Source organism: Furipterus horrens, unplaced genomic scaffold (genome assembly GCF_987537825.1).
Source record: "Furipterus horrens unplaced genomic scaffold, mFurHor1.1.pri manual_scaffold_3, whole genome shotgun sequence".
NCBI classification, from domain to species: Eukaryota; Metazoa; Chordata; class Mammalia; order Chiroptera; family Furipteridae; genus Furipterus; species Furipterus horrens.
In genome coordinates, this window is record NW_028327173.1 from 43,456,625 (window position 1) to 43,478,437 (window position 21,813).

At 37.7% G+C, this 21,813-nt stretch overlaps 1 protein-coding gene across 2 annotated transcripts in view; it reads left to right on the forward strand.

Moving 5' to 3' along the window:
• Nucleotides 1-1,867: 1,867 nt before the first annotated feature.
• The window catches only part of NFIA (nuclear factor I A), a 362,734-nt gene continuing 342,788 nt past the window's right edge, over nt 1,868-21,813 (forward strand). For both annotated transcript variants that reach the window (XM_090269546.1, XM_090269545.1), the window contains exons 1-2: nt 1,868-1,964; nt 7,319-7,850. In XM_090269546.1, the coding sequence (XP_090125672.1) occupies nt 1,938-1,964; nt 7,319-7,850 (559 nt within the window). In that variant the 5' untranslated portion in view covers nt 1,868-1,937. The remainder of the gene's footprint in view (nt 1,965-7,318; nt 7,851-21,813) is intronic.

The window sequence follows — 21,813 nt, forward strand, 5'->3', positions numbered from 1 at the left end:
GAGAGCAAACATAAAATAACTTTTAGACAGACGCAGAATATTTCAGAGTATTTTATTTTGCTTTCTCCAGTACCATTTTTGTCGTCTCTTACTTAAAAAGGGGGGGGGCGGGGAAGGAAGTCTGAGTGTGGCCTCTAACACGGCTCACCTGACCGTCACCTGCAGAGTGGGCATTACCACAGGAATTTCCTCTTTTCAGAGGCTGTCTAAGCTATGTAACCTCTACCAAGGTGTATATTCCCCTGTCTGTGTGCTAGTGTCTTTCAACACGATACACTTCGTCTGTCCTTTTGGAATTTTGAGGATTCGCAAATGGCAGCAGGCTGCAAACCAGAGTAGGGGAAATGAGGAGGAAAAGATGGCATAGGGGTTTGGATGATGGAGGCATACCCTCCCCCCCCCCCCCCCGCAACAAGGAGGAGAGCCTAGAGAAAAAATATGAAGTTAAAAAAAAAAAAGAAAAAGAAAACTGGAAAAGCAGGCTTATTGGCAACTTGCCAAACCCTAAAAACCATCCCCCTTTTCTGCCAAAACAATACTTTAGCAAACCTAAAATAATTGCAGGAAGCTCTTTTCCATTTTAAGAACTATTACCTGGGGGAGGGAAAATAAAGGGGATTCTTAAAAGGCACCCTTCCAGCCGTGTTCCAGACACAGGGACGGGTATGATAGCCTGTGTCCAGTTTTGGGCATGCGTTTGCGAACCAGAATCTCTCTTTCCGAGGGGGACATCCCTTTAACATTTTTTTTTCCTAAAAAGAAAAAGATGTCACAGCTAAACCACTGTTGTTTCTGAACGTGATAGAACTTTTTCTATGGCGTCTGCGTTCAAACCCACTAGTCCTGGGAAGGAGAACGCTCATTAATCTCCGCCTCCCTTTCTCCAGATAACCCCCACCCCCCAAATCCGGTGAATCTTATGTGTGAAAATTTTCTCCACCACCCCCTGCTCCTGAATACCATCAGACTGAAGCACAAAGTTTGCAGGATTTTGTGCATAATTACCTCTGCCGACAATCTATTCCCACAGAAAGCTTCACTGGGGAGATTACAATGCTTTTGAGCCGTACCGCATTTCAGAGGGAAAAAAAAAGTTACCTAGGAGGTCCGATTTAAAAAAAAAAATTTGCATACATGCAAATTGGCCCCCGGGCCCTGTCCCTGGTTCTCTCCTTGCCCATGCTGCGACCCTGGGGCTACCGGGCCACCTGGCAAAGTTGCCCAAGTCCTCCCCCGAGGTCCGCGAAGGTCTGCGGCGGGAGTTGGGGGATGGGGATGAGGAAAAGTAGTTTTGTTTGCTTAAGCACATCCTGTGGCAGCCTATAGCTGCCCGGGAGTACAGACTGTAACTGCTCCTCACTGCGTTATCCAGTAATGCGCTGAGCGGGGACGGAGGGGGGCGGGGGGGCAGTGAGACTCGAGAGCCAGCGAGCCAGGGAGCGGGAGAGGGAGCGAGCTAGCGAGCGCGAGCGGCCGTGGAGGCTCGGACCGGGCTGGCCGCGCGGCGCCGCAGCCGCCCCCTCCCCCACGCACCCCCGCCCCCGGCGGCGGCGCGAGCGGGCGGCGGCTGTGCGGTGCGGTGCAGAGCGGAGGCTGAGGCGGCGCGCTGGCAGCTCGCGGCACCCGGCCGGGCGGGCGCGGGGGCGGGAAAGGGTGCGCTATGCCTTTAACGCCCGCGTACAGTAGACATGTATAGTGGAGTGTAGGGAAACTCTAGGCGGGGTTAAAGTTCAGCCCATGGAGCGGCAATAGCGCTGGCTGGCTGCAGTTGAGCCGACTTGGAAATGTGAACGCAAGAAGCAGGCTTGATTTTTTTTCTCCCCCCTTCTCTCTCTCTCTTTCCTCCTTTCTCTCTCTCTCTCCTTTCTCACCCGCACTCACGCACACCTCCAAACCGCACACCCAGACGCACACGCACACCCCAGCGCCCGGCAGTTATGTATTCTCCGCTCTGTCTCACCCAGGTAAGCAGCTGCTTGGATGCGGAGAGGTTGCGGGGGGCGGGGGGGGGGGGCGGGCTGGCGGGGGCCGAGCAGGGGCCGGGCAGGGGGTGCCGGGGACCGTCGCGCCGGCTGGGCCCGGGGCATGTGTCTTGGTGTGTTCCCGTGTCTGCGTGTGTGTGTGCGCGTGTGCTCGTGGGGGGGGGGGCGGGCGGAATACAGCTTTAAGAAAGTAACTTTGTTTCCATGCGGGTGCATTCCTCTTGCACGCCATTTGTGTGGGCACATGGCTAATGGCGCCCTCTTATTAATGCGTTAATTAATATCAGGGCGATGGACTGCGGAACCGCGCTGCTTTCGGACGCCCCGCACGTGTTTCAGCGGGTTGCAGCCCATGACACGCTGAAATCTACACTCAGCGTTTCTGCAGCCGGGAAGCCGGGTCCTGCAGTTCCGCGGCGCCCAACGCACACCCCGCACGCTCCGGGCAACTGGAACCCCGGGTGCGGGAGAGCTCGGGTCCCCGCGCCCACGGCCCGCTCCCGGAGCCCGCGCCGCAGTAGCCTCCCCAAACTCTTACTTTTGTTTATTGTTTGTCAGCCTTTGCGGTCCGGCCGCGGCAGGGACGTGGGCCGTTGTCCCCGGCCCCGGCCGGGACAGCGCCCCTCGGACGCGTGCGGGCGGCGGCGATCCGGCCCCTGGGCTCCGCGGAGCTGGAGCTGGGCTGCGGGAACGCGCGTCCCCAGCGCCAGCCGGGTGGAGCCTGCTTCCTCGTCGCTCGTGTCCCGTTCGCTTTCCCAAGTGAAAGTTTCGGCGCCGGGACGAGCCCACTGTACGCAGAGCGGTGGAGGCCGCGGGCCGGGGAGCGCCGGGCGGAGTTGGGCTCCCGGCCGCGAGCCCAAGCCGCTGCTCGGGCCGGACGCGGCTCCCCCCTCCGCCGCCGCCTCCTCCTACCATTGCCACTGCCACCGCCGCCACCGTGCGACTCAGGCGCTCCGCGCGCAGGACAGGGGCAACTTTTCCCTCGGACTCAACTCGGAGCGTGGGTCTCTCTCGCCCACCGCCCCTCTTTTCTATACCCTGCCTTTCCATCCCTTTCTTGTCTGCACCACCCCTAGGTAAAATATTGCTACTTTATGGCTCCCAATCTGGTCCCTTTTGAATATATTATTTATTTTCTTTGATTAAAAGGTATGAAGTCAAAGTGATTTTGCGCTAAAAAATTTTTGAAAAAAAATTGTGAGCCTTCATACTGTTTTGGTGGGTTGCGATCTGACCATTAATCACCTACATGAAGTTGTATGCTTCATATGAAATGTTTATTCACCACCCCTTAAAAAAAAAACCTGCTACCACTTACTGCCTTCATTTAGCAGGAGATAACGGTTTAACCGGAATACTTTCTGGGAAGCTAAAAAGTATCATTTTTTTTTCTCTCCTTCCTAGATTCTGGATTTACTTCCCACATGACATCCCTTCGTATTGCAGTATCTAACAGTAAAAATGCCGGTTATTTGATCTTAGAAGACTCTTAAATGCATCTTTTAGTTAAAATGGTCTGTTTGGGATTTAGGCCTAGCATTAATAATGGATAGCAGTTGCTTTTAGATGTTGAAAACGTTTTTTATTTTTCTCTAACAAACTTTCAAAGTTCTTATTTTAGTAACTTGTGGAAGTATGGAGTGAAACTTTTCCAACCACTCTGGCAAGGTTCACAATTGCATATGGATAAGATGCAAAGTGTAAGATAATTTGAATGAGTTAGGACTACAGTGAATATGCTGAGATTCAAAGACTGAAGTTCTAACTGGCAAAAGTTTGCAACACATAAAACTTGTAGATAATATCAGTGTGCTGCAGTAGTAGGATACATTAGTGTCTTCTCAAGTGGGCTCTCAAAAAGATAAATTTATATTTTGGGATGGTGTATACAGGAGGATACGTGCGTATCCATTCAGGTCCAGGGGATAGTTAGGTATTATAAAAAGTTGGATTCTCTTGGTTTGTGAGCTATTTTCACACTAAGAAAGTTTTTTTTTTTTTTTTTTCAAACATATTTGGCAGTGTGATTGATACATTCACTAGGCCTTCTTCTGGAAACACCAGTAAGGGAAACGCTTACTTAGTGTAACATTTTGTGAAGAAAATGTACACTAAATAGCAAGTGAGGGCCATATATTTTATGATTTCTTCTTTTAAAAATTGATTTACAATTTATTTAACTTGCTGAAATATTTATAGAGCTTTAGAAACAGTTTTTATAAAGGAAAACTTAGGCAGTTTATTCATCATTAAAGAAAGTCCAGTAAGCACCGTGATAAAAGTACTCTAAATGAAAGAATAAACTCCATATACATGTATGCAGTTTAAAAAAAACTTTACCAGAAAAATGCTGGACATCTTATTTTAATATATAGGCATATCATAACCAAATCATGTATCTGGCCACAGAATGATAACAGAGTAGAAATTTATAGGTGAACCTTTGAGAAGTAGTCCCAGAAATACAGCATTCAGTGGTTATTAAACTTGTCTTACTTACAAACTGATCAATATTTAAGGTGCTGATTCAAAGTCATACCGCTTTTGAAACAGGTTTTCAGGTTAGTTTTTATTGGTAGCCTGTAACTTTCTGACCAAGTATGTATGTAAAATAATTCTTTGTTTTCTCTTGAATATTTTGAATTAATACATACCTTATGGTTATGTGTGCAACAACATGATTTGTAAAGGCATACTTTTTTTTTAACTAATGTATACTATACCTGAACATTTCCTACAAGTTAATGATAATCTTTAGTTCTGATGTTCTGGAATATTTCTAATTGTGAGTTGAGAAAGATGACTAGCACTTTAATTGAGCATGTGAGTAAAGTTATACAAAATATTATGCACTTTTATTGGCACATTCTTGAAATCTTTGGGGAGTAATAGGTTGTAAATATTTTTAATTCAAAATTTGGGACTTAGATTATGCTTAATGATAAGTTGACATAGTTGGCCTCATTTAAGGATTTTTATGATGAGCTATATGGGCATTTGGTTGGCAGGTAAACAAAATCCTCTTAAACATGAATGAACGTAGTTTGCAGTTATCTGAGAAGCATATTGGGAGTATTTTTGAGCATTTAAATGCCATATTAGAATGTTTATTTAAAATGTTTATTAATCAAGTTGTATAATAAGATAACTTTTTAAGATAAATATGAGTTGTTTGGAGCCCTGTTATTCTTTGCATTATAAAATTGGGCTGAGACTTTGAAAAGAAATCCTCCTTTTGAGGGAAGCTCACTTTGTTGTTAAGGTAGACTCCAGGAGTTCTTTGCATAATGCCTTTACAGCCTCGGTCTCTAGCATATCCTGTGTCTATAATAAAATCAGTCAATGTGAACGACTGTTTCAAACCCTAAATTTATGTATTTTAGAGCATATCAAGGATTAGCTCAATATTTAGTAATGTTTAAATGCTTTGCGGTGTGGCATGTACCTTATTAGATAAACTGTGACTTGAAAATTGCCCCCTAACCGTACTTCTCTCTTCGACAGTATGGCAATAAAGAAAGATTCTCAAACATAAAAAATTTAAAAATGCTAATGGTCTTTGGTAAAGAATACTGTATTTCTTTTATTTTTCTCTGTTCCCTCTTCATTTAAAGAATGCTCACATGTTATAAAAGCTGACTTCTTTTTGGATTCTTTTATTGGAAAAAGAAAAAAAAAAAGAGCAGTTTACAAGCTAAACTTGAAATACAGAGCCTGAAATTTGTTCAGAGAGAAAAAATATAAATGTCATTTATTGAAATACTTTATTATATATTAATATATACTTAAAAAACCATGATATGTACTGTTTAGATGATTGATTATAATTTATAATATTTTTTCAACAGACTCCTGTTAAAATTAGTTGACTGATTTTAACCACTCAGTTTACATTTGAATATTTAAAATTTTAATAATTGCTTTACTAGTAATAATATTTTGGACACGTTTTTTGTCTCCAAAATGTATATTTAGGTGGATATTATGAACTGAAAAAGAATGAATTTTATAGTATTTGTCCATCCTACATCCTTTACAAAAAGTCAGCAAATATCTCTGATTTTTTTATCTTCATTTATTTGAAAGTAAATAATTTATCTTTTTGGGGGGTTGTGCGGCGGAGAGAAGTTATGTAAGATTAGTGCGGGTTGGTTAATCAAAAGTTAGATGTACTCAGAAAGCTTTGCGGAGATTACTGTTTAATTTTTCTTCAATTTTATTTTTATATTTACTAAGACAATGTTGAGTAAAAGAATCAAACATTGTTAATAAAACTAAGAAAATTTAAATATTTTAAATTCAATTTTATTTTCAAATTACTTGAATTTTAAGAGGCAACTATGAGGGTTTTCCTGGAGTCTCGTAAACATTGAATATACCAGGTTCTCTTTTTTTTCTGCAAGAAAAAGCCTGGAGTGTTATTTTCAAAAGTTAAATAATTATTCTGTATTTTAGGGATGATCATTACTAAAGGCATTTCACAGATGAGTAAATTAAATGTATTTAGTTACAACACTGTTGTCACAATGATGCATTCTGTTTACTATCTGTCCTGTACACTTTTCTTTGTTTTTTCTCTTTTTCCCCCTTTTTTGTTTCATTCCCGTAGTATCAGCGATTACGTTTTGGACACGGATCTTTTATTTGAGTCCGATAAATATCAGATTTATGTCTTCTTTTGTATATGGTCCCTGACATATTTTTCTAAGTTTTTGACTAAAAATAATTCTATGCAATTGTAATACTTAAAAAGGAATTAAGATGTTACTAAAATGACTAAGAAACAGATCAGAGCCTATGTGCAATGCTTTTTAGAGGAAACTCTTTATTTTCATTGGTTGTCGAGATGATTTTTGCTCCTAGACTCCATAAACATTGACTGGACTGGCATCTACATATTTAGGATTTGCCAATCTGGCGGCCGAACCCTGGCTGTATTACAAGTAATGAGGTCAAGGCTGGAGCAAAATTAGATATGGCTTCCTTGAAACAGGGTTAAGATTATATATTGTTATAACATTTCAGTAAACTTTAGTTACTATCTAAATGATTTGCAACTAAGGCCTGACCATAGAACCTGGGATACTTGGGTAAATATACCAAAACATTATTTAATTTTTAGCAACTTTCTCTTTTAGGCTGTGAGAAATTATACTGATAGTTTTCTTTTATCCCTCTTGTACTTGACATAGGAATTCTATATATGGTTTTGGTAATGTAAGCCTTGCATCAAATTTCAAGTGAATTAAAGATTTTTTTTAGGTGACCATCTGAAAAAAAAAAGTTTCTTTTTGTTTTCAGTGTGGTCATATTTTTGTTTTTATTCACTTCTCTAGGATGAATTTCATCCTTTCATCGAAGCACTTCTGCCCCACGTCCGAGCCTTCGCCTACACATGGTTCAACCTGCAGGCCCGAAAACGAAAATACTTCAAAAAACATGAAAAGCGTATGTCAAAAGAAGAAGAGAGAGCCGTGAAGGATGAGTTGCTAAGTGAAAAACCAGAGGTCAAGCAGAAGTGGGCATCTCGACTTCTGGCCAAGTTACGGAAAGATATCCGACCTGAGTACCGAGAGGATTTTGTGCTCACAGTTACAGGGAAAAAGCCTCCATGTTGTGTTCTTTCCAACCCAGACCAGAAAGGCAAGATGCGAAGAATTGACTGCCTCCGCCAGGCAGATAAAGTCTGGAGGTTGGACCTGGTTATGGTGATTTTATTTAAAGGTATTCCGCTCGAAAGTACTGATGGTGAGCGCCTTGTAAAGTCCCCACAGTGCTCTAATCCAGGGCTCTGTGTCCAGCCCCATCACATAGGGGTTTCTGTTAAGGAACTCGATTTATATTTGGCATACTTTGTGCATGCAGCAGGTAAGTGCGATGGTGAGAAGTTGTTCCACTTTTCTTCTGTGTGTTTCTTTCCTGATGATCTATGTGTACTCTGGGCCATTCCTGAATGCCCAAAGTTGCAGGCGATGCACATATAGACAGTGTGGTTTCAAAGGTGGGCTGAAGTCAGAATAGTTTTTGAGGTGCCACCTTCATTAAATGGAAACGCATAGCTTTGAGAGAATTCTCACTAAGTTGAGTTCTTTTGGCGAGAGATGTTATCAAAGGTGTTGGGTAGTTAGTTATGTGAGATGTTTAAATCATATTCTTTGATGATGGGTGAGAGAAGCCTCATAAAAACCCTTGTAATAAAGGGTGTATTTTAACTGGGAGGTGATCTAGTTTAAAAGCATTTTGTTTGGTAGTGAAGCAATATTTTTAGTTGCTTTCCTTCTGGGAGTGTTTTTAACCTACCGGGGCCTCTTGAACCCCTTGCTAATTAAGAAGAGGTTGGAGGTAAGATTACTATCAAATTGCTGATTATTTATGAGGGAAAAAGAATTACATTAATATGCAAACTTAGTAGCTTTATATTTAAGAACTTTTAGTGTTGTCTAAGATAGCTAAGGGAAAAAGCAAACCAACTCTTTAAGTAACTGATGGAGAGGTGAACTTGAAAAGTAGCCAGCCTGTATAGTCCATGAATGCATTGAGAAATCCGTATTGATATTTGATTTAGTGAAGTTGCTTTGGTTTGTAATAAATTTATTTAAGGTTTCAGGACTGTTTTCAAGGCATGTTTTAACCTGTGTATATTATAGCATTTAGAGTAGCTTTTGGGATAAAACTATTGAGGACCGGATAAAATAATGCATTTTTACTTTGTTCCTTTCGTCTTGTTTTAGACAAAAGACTCATTGTGTTATATGAAAGCTCAGGTCTTGTGTAACTTGTTGACTTTTTATATGTACATATCGGTCTTGATAGATCACCTTCATGGCAGTTACTTGAGCCAGATGGAAGAAAGACTGTTGTGGAATTCTACCAGTAGATTGTTTTGGGGTTCATATAATTATGTATTTTTTCACAAAGGAGAGAGAAGATGTTACCTGTAAAATCAACATTGTACTGTTCTGCAGAACATTTTTAGTTATAAAAGTGCAAACTATTCTTTTAAAGAAATCAACTGAAATCCTATTCGCTATTATTTTTCTCAATGTATGTTTTAGAAAGAGAACTTTTGTTATCCATCTGTCCTTACATAAGAAACTGGAGAAATTAACTTTGCAAGCATGTCACATCATCATTTGCATTCTGTTGGCAGGGGATAGATGAGTATTTTAGAAGATGTGATATGTAAGTGTTTCAAATATTTGGGTTTCTGAAAATGTATACTTAATTATAAGAAATGCCTGTTGCTTTAGCCAATTTTAGGTGGTGAAAATGAAAAAGCAACATCTCTCAAGTGACCTCTTCACAGGAGAAGTAGTCCTTTCTTAACCTCCTTCCATCCTATTATTAGTACTTGGTTTTCTATATTTAAAAAGGCAAGTTAAAATTTTAAAAAATTTATTTGCATATATAATGGAGATTCTGCTAAGGAAAGGCAAGGTGCAAAAAGAAGCATAGGTGTTCTAAGTGCTTTCAGGGAGCACTCTTTAAAATGTGTTTAATCTTTTCACTATTTAGAAAGTAGTTTATAAATTATAATAAATGCTCTAATTGAAAATTGAGGGTGCCAACAGGTGATGCACATCATGGTGTGTACTTCCTTACAAGGTAACATCAAAATGAAATAGCTGTTATATTTTTATCAGTGTGAGCAGCCTTTATTATTCTAAGTTTTAGCAGTAAACATTTCCCTTAGATGTAAGAGCTGCAATCTTTTGAGCTATTGCCATTACATGCATTCTCTTTCTTTTGGTGTTGACGTTGTTACTGTGCTCTTGCTCCAAGTCTTTGAGCTAACAGTTGCTGGTTGTTTCAATACCTGAAGGGCGATGTTGGTAAAATGATGTGTAGGAGGTTGCTCAGGGGAGTTAGCCTCCTTATTGCTTATGAAAGATTTATTGACAGCAACATGGATCAGACTACCTTTCGGTTTGGTTTTCCTGATATATCCCAGAATCCCTTGTTAGGCCTGAATGCCAGCCAAGAGCCAAGCCATTGGCTTTTACTGGAGCGCAGTAATGGCTGCTTCTCTGTGCGCGCAAGAGGATGATTGTAAAAGAAAATATTAGGGGTCTTTTGTCTGAAAATATTTCAGATCTGATTTAAGAGATCTAGAGACCTGTTACTTGTGGAAGGGAAGCTGCCAATACAAATATGAGGTAGACCGGTCAACTTACATACAACTGATTTGACAAGCATCTGTTATAATACTGAAGATTTGTAAACACTAAACAATGTTTTTACCTCCTTAAAAGTTTTGAGAACTTGCCAGTATTGGCAGGAGGCAGAGACTCTGAAACGTGCTTCAAGAAACATGCCAAAACCATTGTGTCCTTTTCACCTATAGTACGCCTCCCACTCCCCTCATTCTTTTAAAATGTTATATATTGTTTCTCCCTCAAAGTCATCCTTTTTTCCCCTAGATTGTCACAAAAATGACATTTTTTTTCCTTCTAAAAATGTGTACAATTATTGCTTTATTCCTTGGTCTCTCTTGTTTGGAAAAGAGTTGAGATCTTAGAAAACACATGTAAATGCTGGTAGCTAATGCAGAAGCAATCATTTCTTTAAAAGCAGAGGTGATTTATTCTAAGACATATCGAGACACTGAAATACAATACATTAATTACTTTTTTTTTTTTTTAAATCCATTGGCATTCCAACTGTGTGGATTTGGTGGCTGGTAAACAGTAACAAGTATAATGAAATTAGTGATCCCAAAAGCCTGAGAATTCCATCTTGTTAAAAATATAAAAGGATAAAGTTATTTTGTACCCTTAGTTTGGTCTCTACTTGAGTCGTCCTTCCCTTATATCATATGACAACTTGGAGATATTATGGTGTTGTGGCAAATGGTTTTCTTTGTGGGCGTGTAACAGTAAAGCTAATTTATGACCAGTCTTTACCAGATGATCTGTATCAGAATCTACAATATACCCGGCACGTGGCAAGGTCACAATTTAAGTTGTTAAGGTCATAACCTTAGCCACCAGGCATTTGACCTTTTAGATAAAGTTAACCTTTGTTCATTAGTAGGCACTCAACCGAGAACTTTCTGGAGAGTTTTTTTTTTTTTTTTGAACTGCTCTGTATAACTTCTGGTAATGTAATCAGATTCTAGGAAGATTTTTAGTTGGGTTAGTTAAATTTTGTAAGAGGTTAGGTTTTTAAAGAACTTATCTTTTGGATAGAGGTAGGTTGCTGCATCTAGGCCATAGAATGACAGTGTCACAATTTATTTTTGATAGTTATTACCTGCTATGGGGTAGAATGAAAACTCTGAGGCAGCTGTGTAGAGATGTTTAAAAACCAAAATTAAGTAGAATTATGTTTAATTTAACTTAGGCCTGTGCTAGTTTTCAAGTGGCCTTGGGCCCAAACGTTAAATCACATGAGCACCTTCACTTTTTGCAGGTGATAAAGTTTCTAAGATTGTAAGTATTTATAGTAGTCTTAAAATTCACTTTGAAAGATCAATAAATGACCAAAATTTTTCAGGTAATTGCTGTGATTGTTAATTAACCAGTGACAGAGAAAATTGAATTTGTCCTAATGGTAGCACAAGCACTTAGTTTTAAGGTACGAAATGAACATTTTTGCACCGCGATATTTTAGTACAATAGTTACTGATTGCTTTCATTGCTACCCCTGTGACTACCTTTACTTAGCTTTGCTTGGACTAAGAAGAGCAAAGGTCCGTCACCCACTGGAAGAGCTGTTGCAGTGTCTTGGAATTCTGGTACCTGTCCTGTAAACCTGTATGGCAGTATTACTGATAGCCACATCACCTGTGCCATATTGTTCACTTAATTATGCTGGCATGAATGCTCATTTTAAATTATTTACATTACTGCGAGTTTTGCTCTGATATGTCACATATTATTTCACTTCAACAAAGAGAGAGAGATTCCCATTTAGGTGCATTTTAGTTTTATTTTGGCTCCGTGATTGCCATTCCTTCATAGAGTATTAGAGAAAGCCGTGATATGCAGATAGACCAGATGGTCATGTTGACAGGTTGAGAATTCACTTCCTACTGCTTCAGAGCAGGTGTAAGATTAGGAGTATCTGTGTATGAGCATGTGTGTGCTTCATGTGCATGTGTGTGCACATCCAGACTGCAGCAGAGTGTGGTTTAGAGCAGTGGGAACAATTTCTTTTTTTTAATAAAGTTGGTACTTTAAGTACAGTGTAAGGTAACTATATATATAAGGTTATCAATGCATATACATTAATTGTAAAAAATTTTAAATTAATAATGTTAGAGTGTTACAATTTATAATTTTATGCCAAATTAATTACAATAATTTCTTAATTTGGTGGTAACTTAACCACATTAGTGTATGGCACTATTGCATATCTAAAATATATTCCTTATATATTTTTAGCAAGTGTATTGTGTATGTGTTTACACTTACGTCTAGGACTAGATATTATGTTATTAAACTTCTTCAGTACCTTAAAAAAAAAAAACCTCCCTGGTAGGAAAGTTGTGCAGTTAATTTCTGTGATTTATAATAATAAACTGTGTTTGGAAATAGAAGGAGTAAGACTAATATACAGTGATATTTAAAATTAATAGAGTAAGTACCACCTTATCTCAAATCCTAACTCTAACCCTAAACTCATGGTAGATATTTTGTGGCTGACTGGTCTACTATAAACCATTGGTATATGCTCACAATTTTAGGAAATTTTATTTATCTTTTTATTTGTCTCTCAAGTCTTCAAAGGAGATAACACTAACAATCAACAAACTTGAGATAAACATGGCTTTTATATCCTTGAGTGTTTTCTGTGTAACTTGACAACAGTAACAATATCCTTTATCTAGAATGTAGTGAAAAAGATGGAAATTCAAAGGCAGAGAATGTATAGGAATAAGAAGAAAGAGTTGTTCTGGAATAAACCTATGAACGGAGGAGGTCAGCTCATTTATGGCTAAGAGGTTTGAGTGCTGGTAAAAAATTTCTCAGTGCTGCTGTCTTGGATTTGCCTTGTCTTCTTTTCCATCCAGTGATGAATAGCATTAATTTGAACCTATTTAGGGCTAGTGTGGGAGAAACCACAGCCTTTGTTGTGGTCACTGCTGTACACAGTAGGACTGGCTGTTTCACTTGGTTAAGGCCTCAAGCTGCTTCCAGAAGACTCAGAACAGCCTGTCGGCTTTTTAAAACGAGCACAGAAGCAACAACAATTCTAATTGCTCACAAATGTTAATATAGACTATTGAAAACAATTCTGAGGATTAGAATAGGAGAGAAAAAAATATAAAATACAGATTGGATGCAGTGAATGTGCTAAACACTGTTTTATTATCATTTCAGCAACAATTTCTCCATGGTTATTTAGAGGTTAGATCTTGCTTTTAAATGTATTATAAATTGTTAAGTCCTTGGGAGGTTGGGTAAAGGGAAGGAAGAAGTCAGGTGGAGGAGGAAGAGAATGAATGAGCTGGCATGCTTTATTAAGAGAAACATAAAACCGTGAACTTAATCGCAAATGGAGATGCTCTAAAAAGTGTTTTGGTTTAAGTAATGACTGTAAGAGGATCGTGAGCAGCAAGATATCAAGAGGACAAGTTTATAATCCATCTCCCCATAGTCTGTTTCAGACTAAGAGACTATTGATGGCTTTTGGAGTTTCTATTCAGATATTTAGAAAGAAAAGTTTCACAAAGTTTCTTTTTAGCTTCTAGGGGTCCAGTTAGGAACACTGTGCTATGCATAAACTTGAAAAGGAGCTATTGAGATGTCTGTTATTACCATTTTGCCTTTTAAGGTGACAACTTACACTGTTGTCCACTTTTGGGCTGTCTGCCCCTAAGGCAACTGTAAGATACAAGTTACTGATCCAAACTTCAGTGTCCCTAGACTTAACCAGAATTCTCTAGCTGCTACAAAGACAGAAATTACTTTTTCACCTAGGTTTTGACCCAAAATATTAAAAAACACTGCTGTATGTTTTGTTATGATAATTCCACGGTATAAGACTATATCTTATCTAACGGAATTTGTCCTCCCATTTTAGTGAAATACGTAAATATGGCTTATGAGGCGAAGAAATCCACAAATAACAAATTGTGGCAACTCTGTGGCAGAGGATATTTTTTGCCGTTTCTGTTTGTAAAAAGAAGCTAAATAAGATAAAACTGAGAGAAAGAAGTTCATTTGTGTTTTGTGTTTTGGCGAGTGTTTGTCTTCTCTGATGTGTAACACATTACTTATCCCAAAGCCAGAAGTGATTAGGTGATAATAATAACTGGAGGTTGAAGTGGAATGGCTTAATCTTCCTTGCGAACTTTAAACTTATTTCTCTTTGTGTCTTTTTCATACCTTTCTATTGGTAGATATTTTGGACCTTGATTAATTGAGAGATGGCTGGAAGGGAGGAAGGAACGCCAATAATTTTTATTGAGTATCTGTTTTATGGCAAGCACTGTATTAAGTTTTGCCCTTTGTTGTAGTTTTCTTTCTTCTACTTTTTCTTCCTTTTTAAAAAAACTTCATAGCAATATTATGAATAAATAATGCATTCTTTATTTGTACAGGTGAAAATAAAGTCTCAGAGTGACCGCATCACTTATGCAGAGCAAGATTAAATTTAGGCCTTCTGATTCCAAATCTTTTATTCTTAAAAATAAAATCAAGGTCCATTCTATATCCTTTCTATCCTGTTACCCCTGGTTCGATGTCATTTAAATGGTATCACACACCTACCTTGAATCAAAGGGGGAATAAAAAGTCAAAATCCAACCATTCCCATGGAGATATTTTACTGTGGAGTTCAGTTCTTAGCCACAGAATGAGGCCGCACGTGGTTAGGAGAGGGAGAAATGGTCTTGGGCTTGTCAGTGTTGTGGTCAAAAATCTGGAATTACTTGTTTTTTTTTGTGTTTTAGAAAGTTTAAATTAATGACTAGAAGCATTATGACACAGGTGTAAGAATTCTTTAATTTTTTTTGGTAAGACAAAGTTAGATGAATTGGTTCTAGATGCTTTGGAAAGCTATTGGGAATTTTAAATCACAGAGTTGCATGTAATATTTTACTAGGTAGATTTTTAAAACATTTTCTTATATGCATGAGATATATATTTATAACTTCCCGTTAAGATTAGATTTAAAAATTTTAAATTTACTTTGTTCCATAAAGATCCTTTGATTATAGCCTTGTGTATAATTATTTTTTAAAAATAGCAAAAATAGAGTTTTTTTTAGTTAAAATTTTTTTAAAAATTTTTAATAGGAAGGAGAAAAATGGAAAATAAGGACAAGCTTTATTTTAATGTCATTACATGATTTATTAATTGATTTATTTAATGTCCTAATATACATTTCTTTAAACTTAGGCAAAATTAGTTCTTAATGACCTTAGTGCAAAAACTCAAAGCCTCACTCAATGTGAATTTTATATTTGTAAATAGAACAAAATGACAGCAAAATCAAGTTATACTACATTAATTTTTTCTATGTATTAATTCTTCTAGGGTTTAGTGTTTTAGAAAGCTACTGAACTGGAACTTATATTGAGTGAAATAGAAATGTAACTTTCTTTTTAAGAAATGCTAATAAATCTTAAAGTTTAGATTGTTGAGTATCAGGTATATTGGAAGAGGAAAATTTAGGTATATGAATTAAAGTGATTAAGTTGCAAATAAAACAGAGGATTAGAATTTTAAAGAAGAATTCATACTCATTGTCCTTTGCACATACTAAGTGCCTTACAATGTCTTTGGTGTTTATGATGGTCCCAAATAACCTGGGAATTTCCAGACAGAAACAGTTTTCAGAGCATATACAATTTATATAAATAGTTTAATGGCTATTTTTGAAATACTCTATGGGTTAAAGAAGTGAAATGAAATAAAAGTAACAATAAAACATTTAAAAAAGTGAACACTATTTAAAATTTTGTATATATGTCTGTGTAGCATCTGCCATTGTCAGGCCGTTGTCTTTGTTGCTATGGTTTGGATGATTTTATTTCATTTTGTAATTTTGCCAGCCCATGATTGGGTAGTGCAACATGTTTATGCTGTTGGGAAAGATATATCTGTGGTGAGTCATAGAGCTTGATCTGAGTGGTAATATTTCGGTAGGGAAAGGTATTTGTCAATTTCTATTATCCAAGAGAAGCTGTGTTGCTACAATATTAATTTTCATAATTATCAACATTAGGGACAAATTACTTAATATGGGAAACTAAGAACTATCTCTTCTGTCTTATGTGCCTGTTTCTTCCCTCTTCCCCTATTGGAAGTATTTAGAATTCTGTGTATTTTAATCTTAAAGGGATTAGTTATCTAATTTCATGCATCTAAATAAAATGAATATTGTACCTATAGGATCCCATCATTGTCTCTCTCAAATATTCCATTGCTTTTCAAAGGAACTGACATTACGAGTTCTTAGGTTGACAAATTCTCATCAACTTTTGTGAAAATTTTGGCTACAGAAAGAAGAAAGTCAAAGGAGGGCCATAGACAGATGGATTTCAGTGTTGGGATGACATCAAGCCCTTCTTCATGGCATTTTTAAACATTACAAATAAATGAGGAATGGAGATGCTTAAAGAGCTTACTATAGAATGAGTAATTAAGATATTGTGTATGTGAATGCAAACCTTCATAATGTGCTATTAAACAGAACTGTGTGGGCTCAGCTATAATAGCAAATTAACAATAAAAGCCATAAATATCTTTTATATGAAGTACAACTCATAAAAATATTTGATATTAAAATATTGTTGATGGAAACGTGTATATACCTGAGGATATATTTTTATGGTTAAGTAATTGGAAGTTAAAGATAAGTGGGTTGCAAACATTTAAGATGAAGCAAGGATTCTGGATAGGGATTTGACAAAAGCTTGTCTGCATCTTTGTATGATTGTGGCAAGATTTTTGTATGGATGCATATTATATAAACATTACTAAGTTACTAAAGTTTTCATTTGATTCATTTATTTGCCTTTTTCTCCCCTTCTTTTAAATGTTAGAACTTCCCTTTTGGAGAGAAGTTTCAAGTAACTTAAGAGAATGAAGTCTTTGTAACTCGATGCTGTTTAACAGCGTAACTATTGTTGTATGTTCCCGTCAGCAAAAGATAGTCATTGCAATACTTTTATTGTATGTCCTCTTAATATGTGACAAGGACTTTTATTAAGAATTATTTTTCCTTTTATATGTATTTTTTGAAGTCCCTCCCCCTCCCTAGCTAATCAAGAATTACAGCGGTTTTTGAGAATATTCAGATCAATTTTTATTCTTTTCTAGGCTTGTTCACTGTATAGAAATGTCTTATATTTTTTAAAAAGTTCTGGGATTCATGTATTTTAGGTTTTCTGTATAAGGAAGGGTGAGTAGAAATTAACAGAAAAGTGCCACCTCATCAAGCCCAGGATGTATACGGGTCTTTGGAAAATGAGAATTTTGCAATCTGAAATGTTAGGGTTGAAGAACTAATTGTTCTAAAGGTATTTACCCCTCGTTTTCAGAAAAGACGGCGAACATGCAAAATGGATAAATGTAATCCTTTGTACTTTTACCACCTACATTGTTAAACTACAGTGACTCTGATTTCTCTAGAAAGGTCAGAGGTTTCAGACAGAAAGCTTTGTAATTCTTCAAAGAGAGACATTTTCAATTTTGCTATATAAAGACTGATTATCCATAGCTCTTTACTTTTCTTGCAATTGAACCTCCCGGGTGCTGGGGTAGGGGTGATGCTGAATAAGCCATGAGACATGTCATGAAATAGCAGAATTGGAGGGAAACGGATAGATTGGAGAGAAACATAGATTCACGTTTAGAAATGCACAGTTTTGGCCTCTCCTATCAATCACTTTGTTTAAAAGTGAAGACAGAGCAGCTGTGACAGTGCATTTGACTTTGTACTATAACATTCTATTACAAACTTGGGCCAATTCAAGGAGTTTACATAATTGGGTGCTATTTCTTAGGATTGGCTTTGTTGGTTTTCTAAATTGTAGATATGGGTTTCTTTGGTCATATGTGTGTTTCTTTGTTTCCATTTTGTTTTTCTTTTGGATTTCTCCAAGTTTTAGAAAACTTTTCAAGTTGGGTGGTGGGGCATGTGGAGATCTTATATGACTTTTGTTTTGGGTTACTCCTGTTATTCAGGAAACAAAAGTTCAGAGAGTGTTGTTAGTAATTCACTCAAGGTCATGCAAATAGTAAGTGGCAAAGCCAGGATTACAGCCAGATCAGTCAGACCTCAGACTCGTGTTGTTAATATCTATAATATTTAAATTGTCTTTTCTCATACATTATTTTATTAGCACTTCATATAAACCTTCAATTTTAGGAAGGGGAGCTTATACAATTGCTTTTATGCAGATGAGGAAACAAAGAGGCTGAGGAACATGTCCACTGTATGTGGTTAGTAAGTGGTTGGGGCTGGTAAGTAGGCCAGACCCTTCTATGGCCTACTTACCTCTAAGGTGTTTCTCAATACATCAAATTTTCTAAGTGCCACCTCTGAATTTATGGATGGGATAAAAAGTGCTCTCTGGAAGTACATAATAGTGCTGAAAGCCATTGTTTTCTCTGAAGTTTAAAAAGTAGTGAGAAACAAAGCTTTTTCTGGGTTTTTACTAGATTTAGAATTTCATACCTTGGAGGAAACCTTCATTTTGCAGGTGAGGAAACCAAGACCGTGCATCCCAAGAGCTCTAGAGATAGAAAATTCTTGCATAAATTGGAGAGCAGTTGAAGCCTGTTATCATCTGCATCAAGGTGGATGCTTTTGGTTTGGTGTTGGCATAGAAGATCTATTTTGATTGCCTTTAATGACGAATTCTACCCTGTCATTGGCAACTCAGTTAAGCAAATATGTTTTGAGCACTGACTATTCATTAGGCACCGTGTACCATGTTCCAACTATACAAGACTAAAGAAGATACTACAAAACCAGTTGATGCCCTGTTGGATGTAATTCCCTCAGAAATTAAGATTTCAAAACTTTTGATATTTTAAAATTAGGATCCTTCCAACCAGCAACCTATATGAGGTTTTAAACATTCACAGAACCAGTTGTTGATATTGCCTTTTTATTGTGCAACTGGTTTATGTTGAGTAATTCTATCCTTTGATGATACTTCTCCTAAATGTGTGAATGCAGTGAAAATCCAAGCAGATACAGGACAGGGCATAAGGGATTTCTATTATTTGATAGTTCAGTGTAGCATGTTTTCTCTAAAGAAAGCTGGTAGGGAAAAAAGTGTTATTTACTTTTTAAAGAACATCTCTCTAGCAATTCTGAAATATAAAACAGAGCTTTAGGAAACTAAACAGCAGAAGAATGAGGGAGTTAAAAAACAGTAAAGAAGGGAAGGCCTTGGAGCGCAAGCCTGTGGTGAATTCATCTGGCTTAGTAACAGTTCCTAAAACACAGTCAAGTCCCCATAGTATAACCTAAATTCTCTATTTTGCTCCACCTCCAGAGACCGTTAGCAATCCTGAGACTTCTAGACTGAAGTGGATTCTGTTTTTTAATTTTTTAAAGATTTTATTTATTTATTTAGAAAGAGGGAGGGAGGGAGTAAAAGAGGGAGAGAAACACCGATGTAAGAGAGATTTATCTGTCAGTTGCCTCTCGCATGCCCCCAACTGGGAGCCTGCCCCACAACCCAGGCATGTGTCCTGATCAGAAATTGAACAGGCGGCCCTTTGGTTTTCAGGCCTGCACTCAATCCACTGAGCTACACCAGCCAGGGCTGAAGTAGATTTTAAATGGTTGGAAGTCTCAAGCTGTTTTGCCTTATTTTCTGTTAAAAGAAAACAATTATGGATATACATTCAGACAGAGAGCATGGAAGAGGTGCTGTATGTGTGAGCGTGTGCTTGTGTGTTGATGGGACAGGTGTGGGGGTCTGTGGGGAAAGTGTGTACAGATGGTGATGGGAAAGAGAAGAATTCTGCATGTCTGATAAATGAAATACAAACAACAACAAAAATCTGGTGGTCCCGAACAGTAGATATTGGATTTATTTATTTATTTTGTTCTCTGTTCTATGTGCTTGTTGTTTAATCTGAAATGAAGTCTATTTACTTCAGCGATTAAATATGAGAACTTTTCTTTGTAGAGAGAGTAAAACAAATGACTTGTTCAGTAATTATTTTCAAAAGGCAGAAAATGTGTGTGTAACATTGAGAATGGCATGGGATTGTCATAGAAACTCATCTGAGCACTGTAAATAAAAATGGATGGAGATTAGTCACAGTAACATGTGGGACATCATGAAACTCAAGACAGATTTCTTTGTTTTACAGTCTGTAAGAGGAGTGAGGTGAACTTGATAGAGTTCATGGGATGGTAGCGGTTCAGTTCCTCCAGGGAATGTGATTAAATAAGCCACATGGACACAAATATCAAAATTCACCTGATGATTTTAGCAGTGTCTGATATTTCCTTTATTTTAAGAGTATATTATTTACAAGTAATGAAAGTTTAAAAAGTCTGAAAGTCTCTCTGTTTTGCTACTAATCTCCCTCTCCTGTTTTTCCCCCATATCTTACTTTATTATAGTATTAAACAGCATTTTTTTACATATTTGGCTTTATTCTGTTTTCTTTATCTCTTATTTTTCATTTAGTAAGAATAAAACCTAACTCGATAAACAGCATTAATATTACATAATTTAAAATTATATCTTCTGAGGTTAGAATTATGGGTCTCCAATATAACGGCCTTTTTCTGTTCTCTTTTTTTAATCTATTATTTAGAAGGAAAATTTTTATAGCGTATTCTCATTGTCTCACTAAGTCCAACATCTGGAAAAAGGCTTGCTTGTCTTTAAACTTGGAATGAATCCCCAGTTGCAGATTCCCACCAGGGTGATGTTTCAATAAATGAATGTATCAGCCTTGAATCCTTGAACTTTTGGAGGTAGGAACTGAAGTCTGAGACCAGATGGGGCGGGGGTGCTTCAGGGCTTAAGGAACTAACTAGTGTTGTGGAATGTCTCACACTTCTGGCAAGTCCTCTTTCACAGCGCTATACGTTATTGAATGTTCTTATTTGTCATCAAGATAATAGGCACAATATTTAAACAAGAGCGAGTTGTATTTAGACAAATGTGGAATAATTAAAGTAATTAAATTATTTTTCTGAATTGACTTAACCAGTTAACACAACTAACCTTAAAACAGAAGAGAGCACATGCAAAGGCATAATGAAAATTTTGATGCATGGAACGTGCAGGGATACCCTGTCTTCCTGCCTGTCTCCCATCCATCTCTACCCTCACTTTGTATTGTAATGCCTGTGTGTGTATTTGTATTCTTCCCCCACCTTTCTCTCTCTCTCTCTCTCTCTCTCTCTCTCTCTCTCTCTCTCTCTCTCTCTCTCTCTCTCTCTCTCATTTTATTATCCCTTCTATTTGGAATGTCCTCACCCACCTTTAATTGGCTAACATTGGTTAAGCCTTCTTTTCACCCCAGTGTTGGGATGTAAGGGCTCCTTCCCTGCATTTCTGTAGTCTCCTGGTAGCACTATATTAGCTCACCATTAGCCTTTCCGTATCATAATAAAATGATCTGTCTTCCAAATTGGACTGTGATTTCTTTATGAGCAGGGACTGGATTGTATTAGTTTTTTGTGTACCCTCAAAAGGGTGCATAGGGCCTGGCACTTAGTATGTGCTCAGTATCTTTGTTCAGCTGGGGACTAAGTGGAGAGTATGGATTGAACAAAACAAAAGTTGGGAGAAACTAATAGTTTGAATTTTAAAACGAGGCAACGTATAGTTTTTGGATGTTCACCTCAGGACTGAATTTAAGCTTAAAATTTTTTGTCAGAATTATTTTCCCTT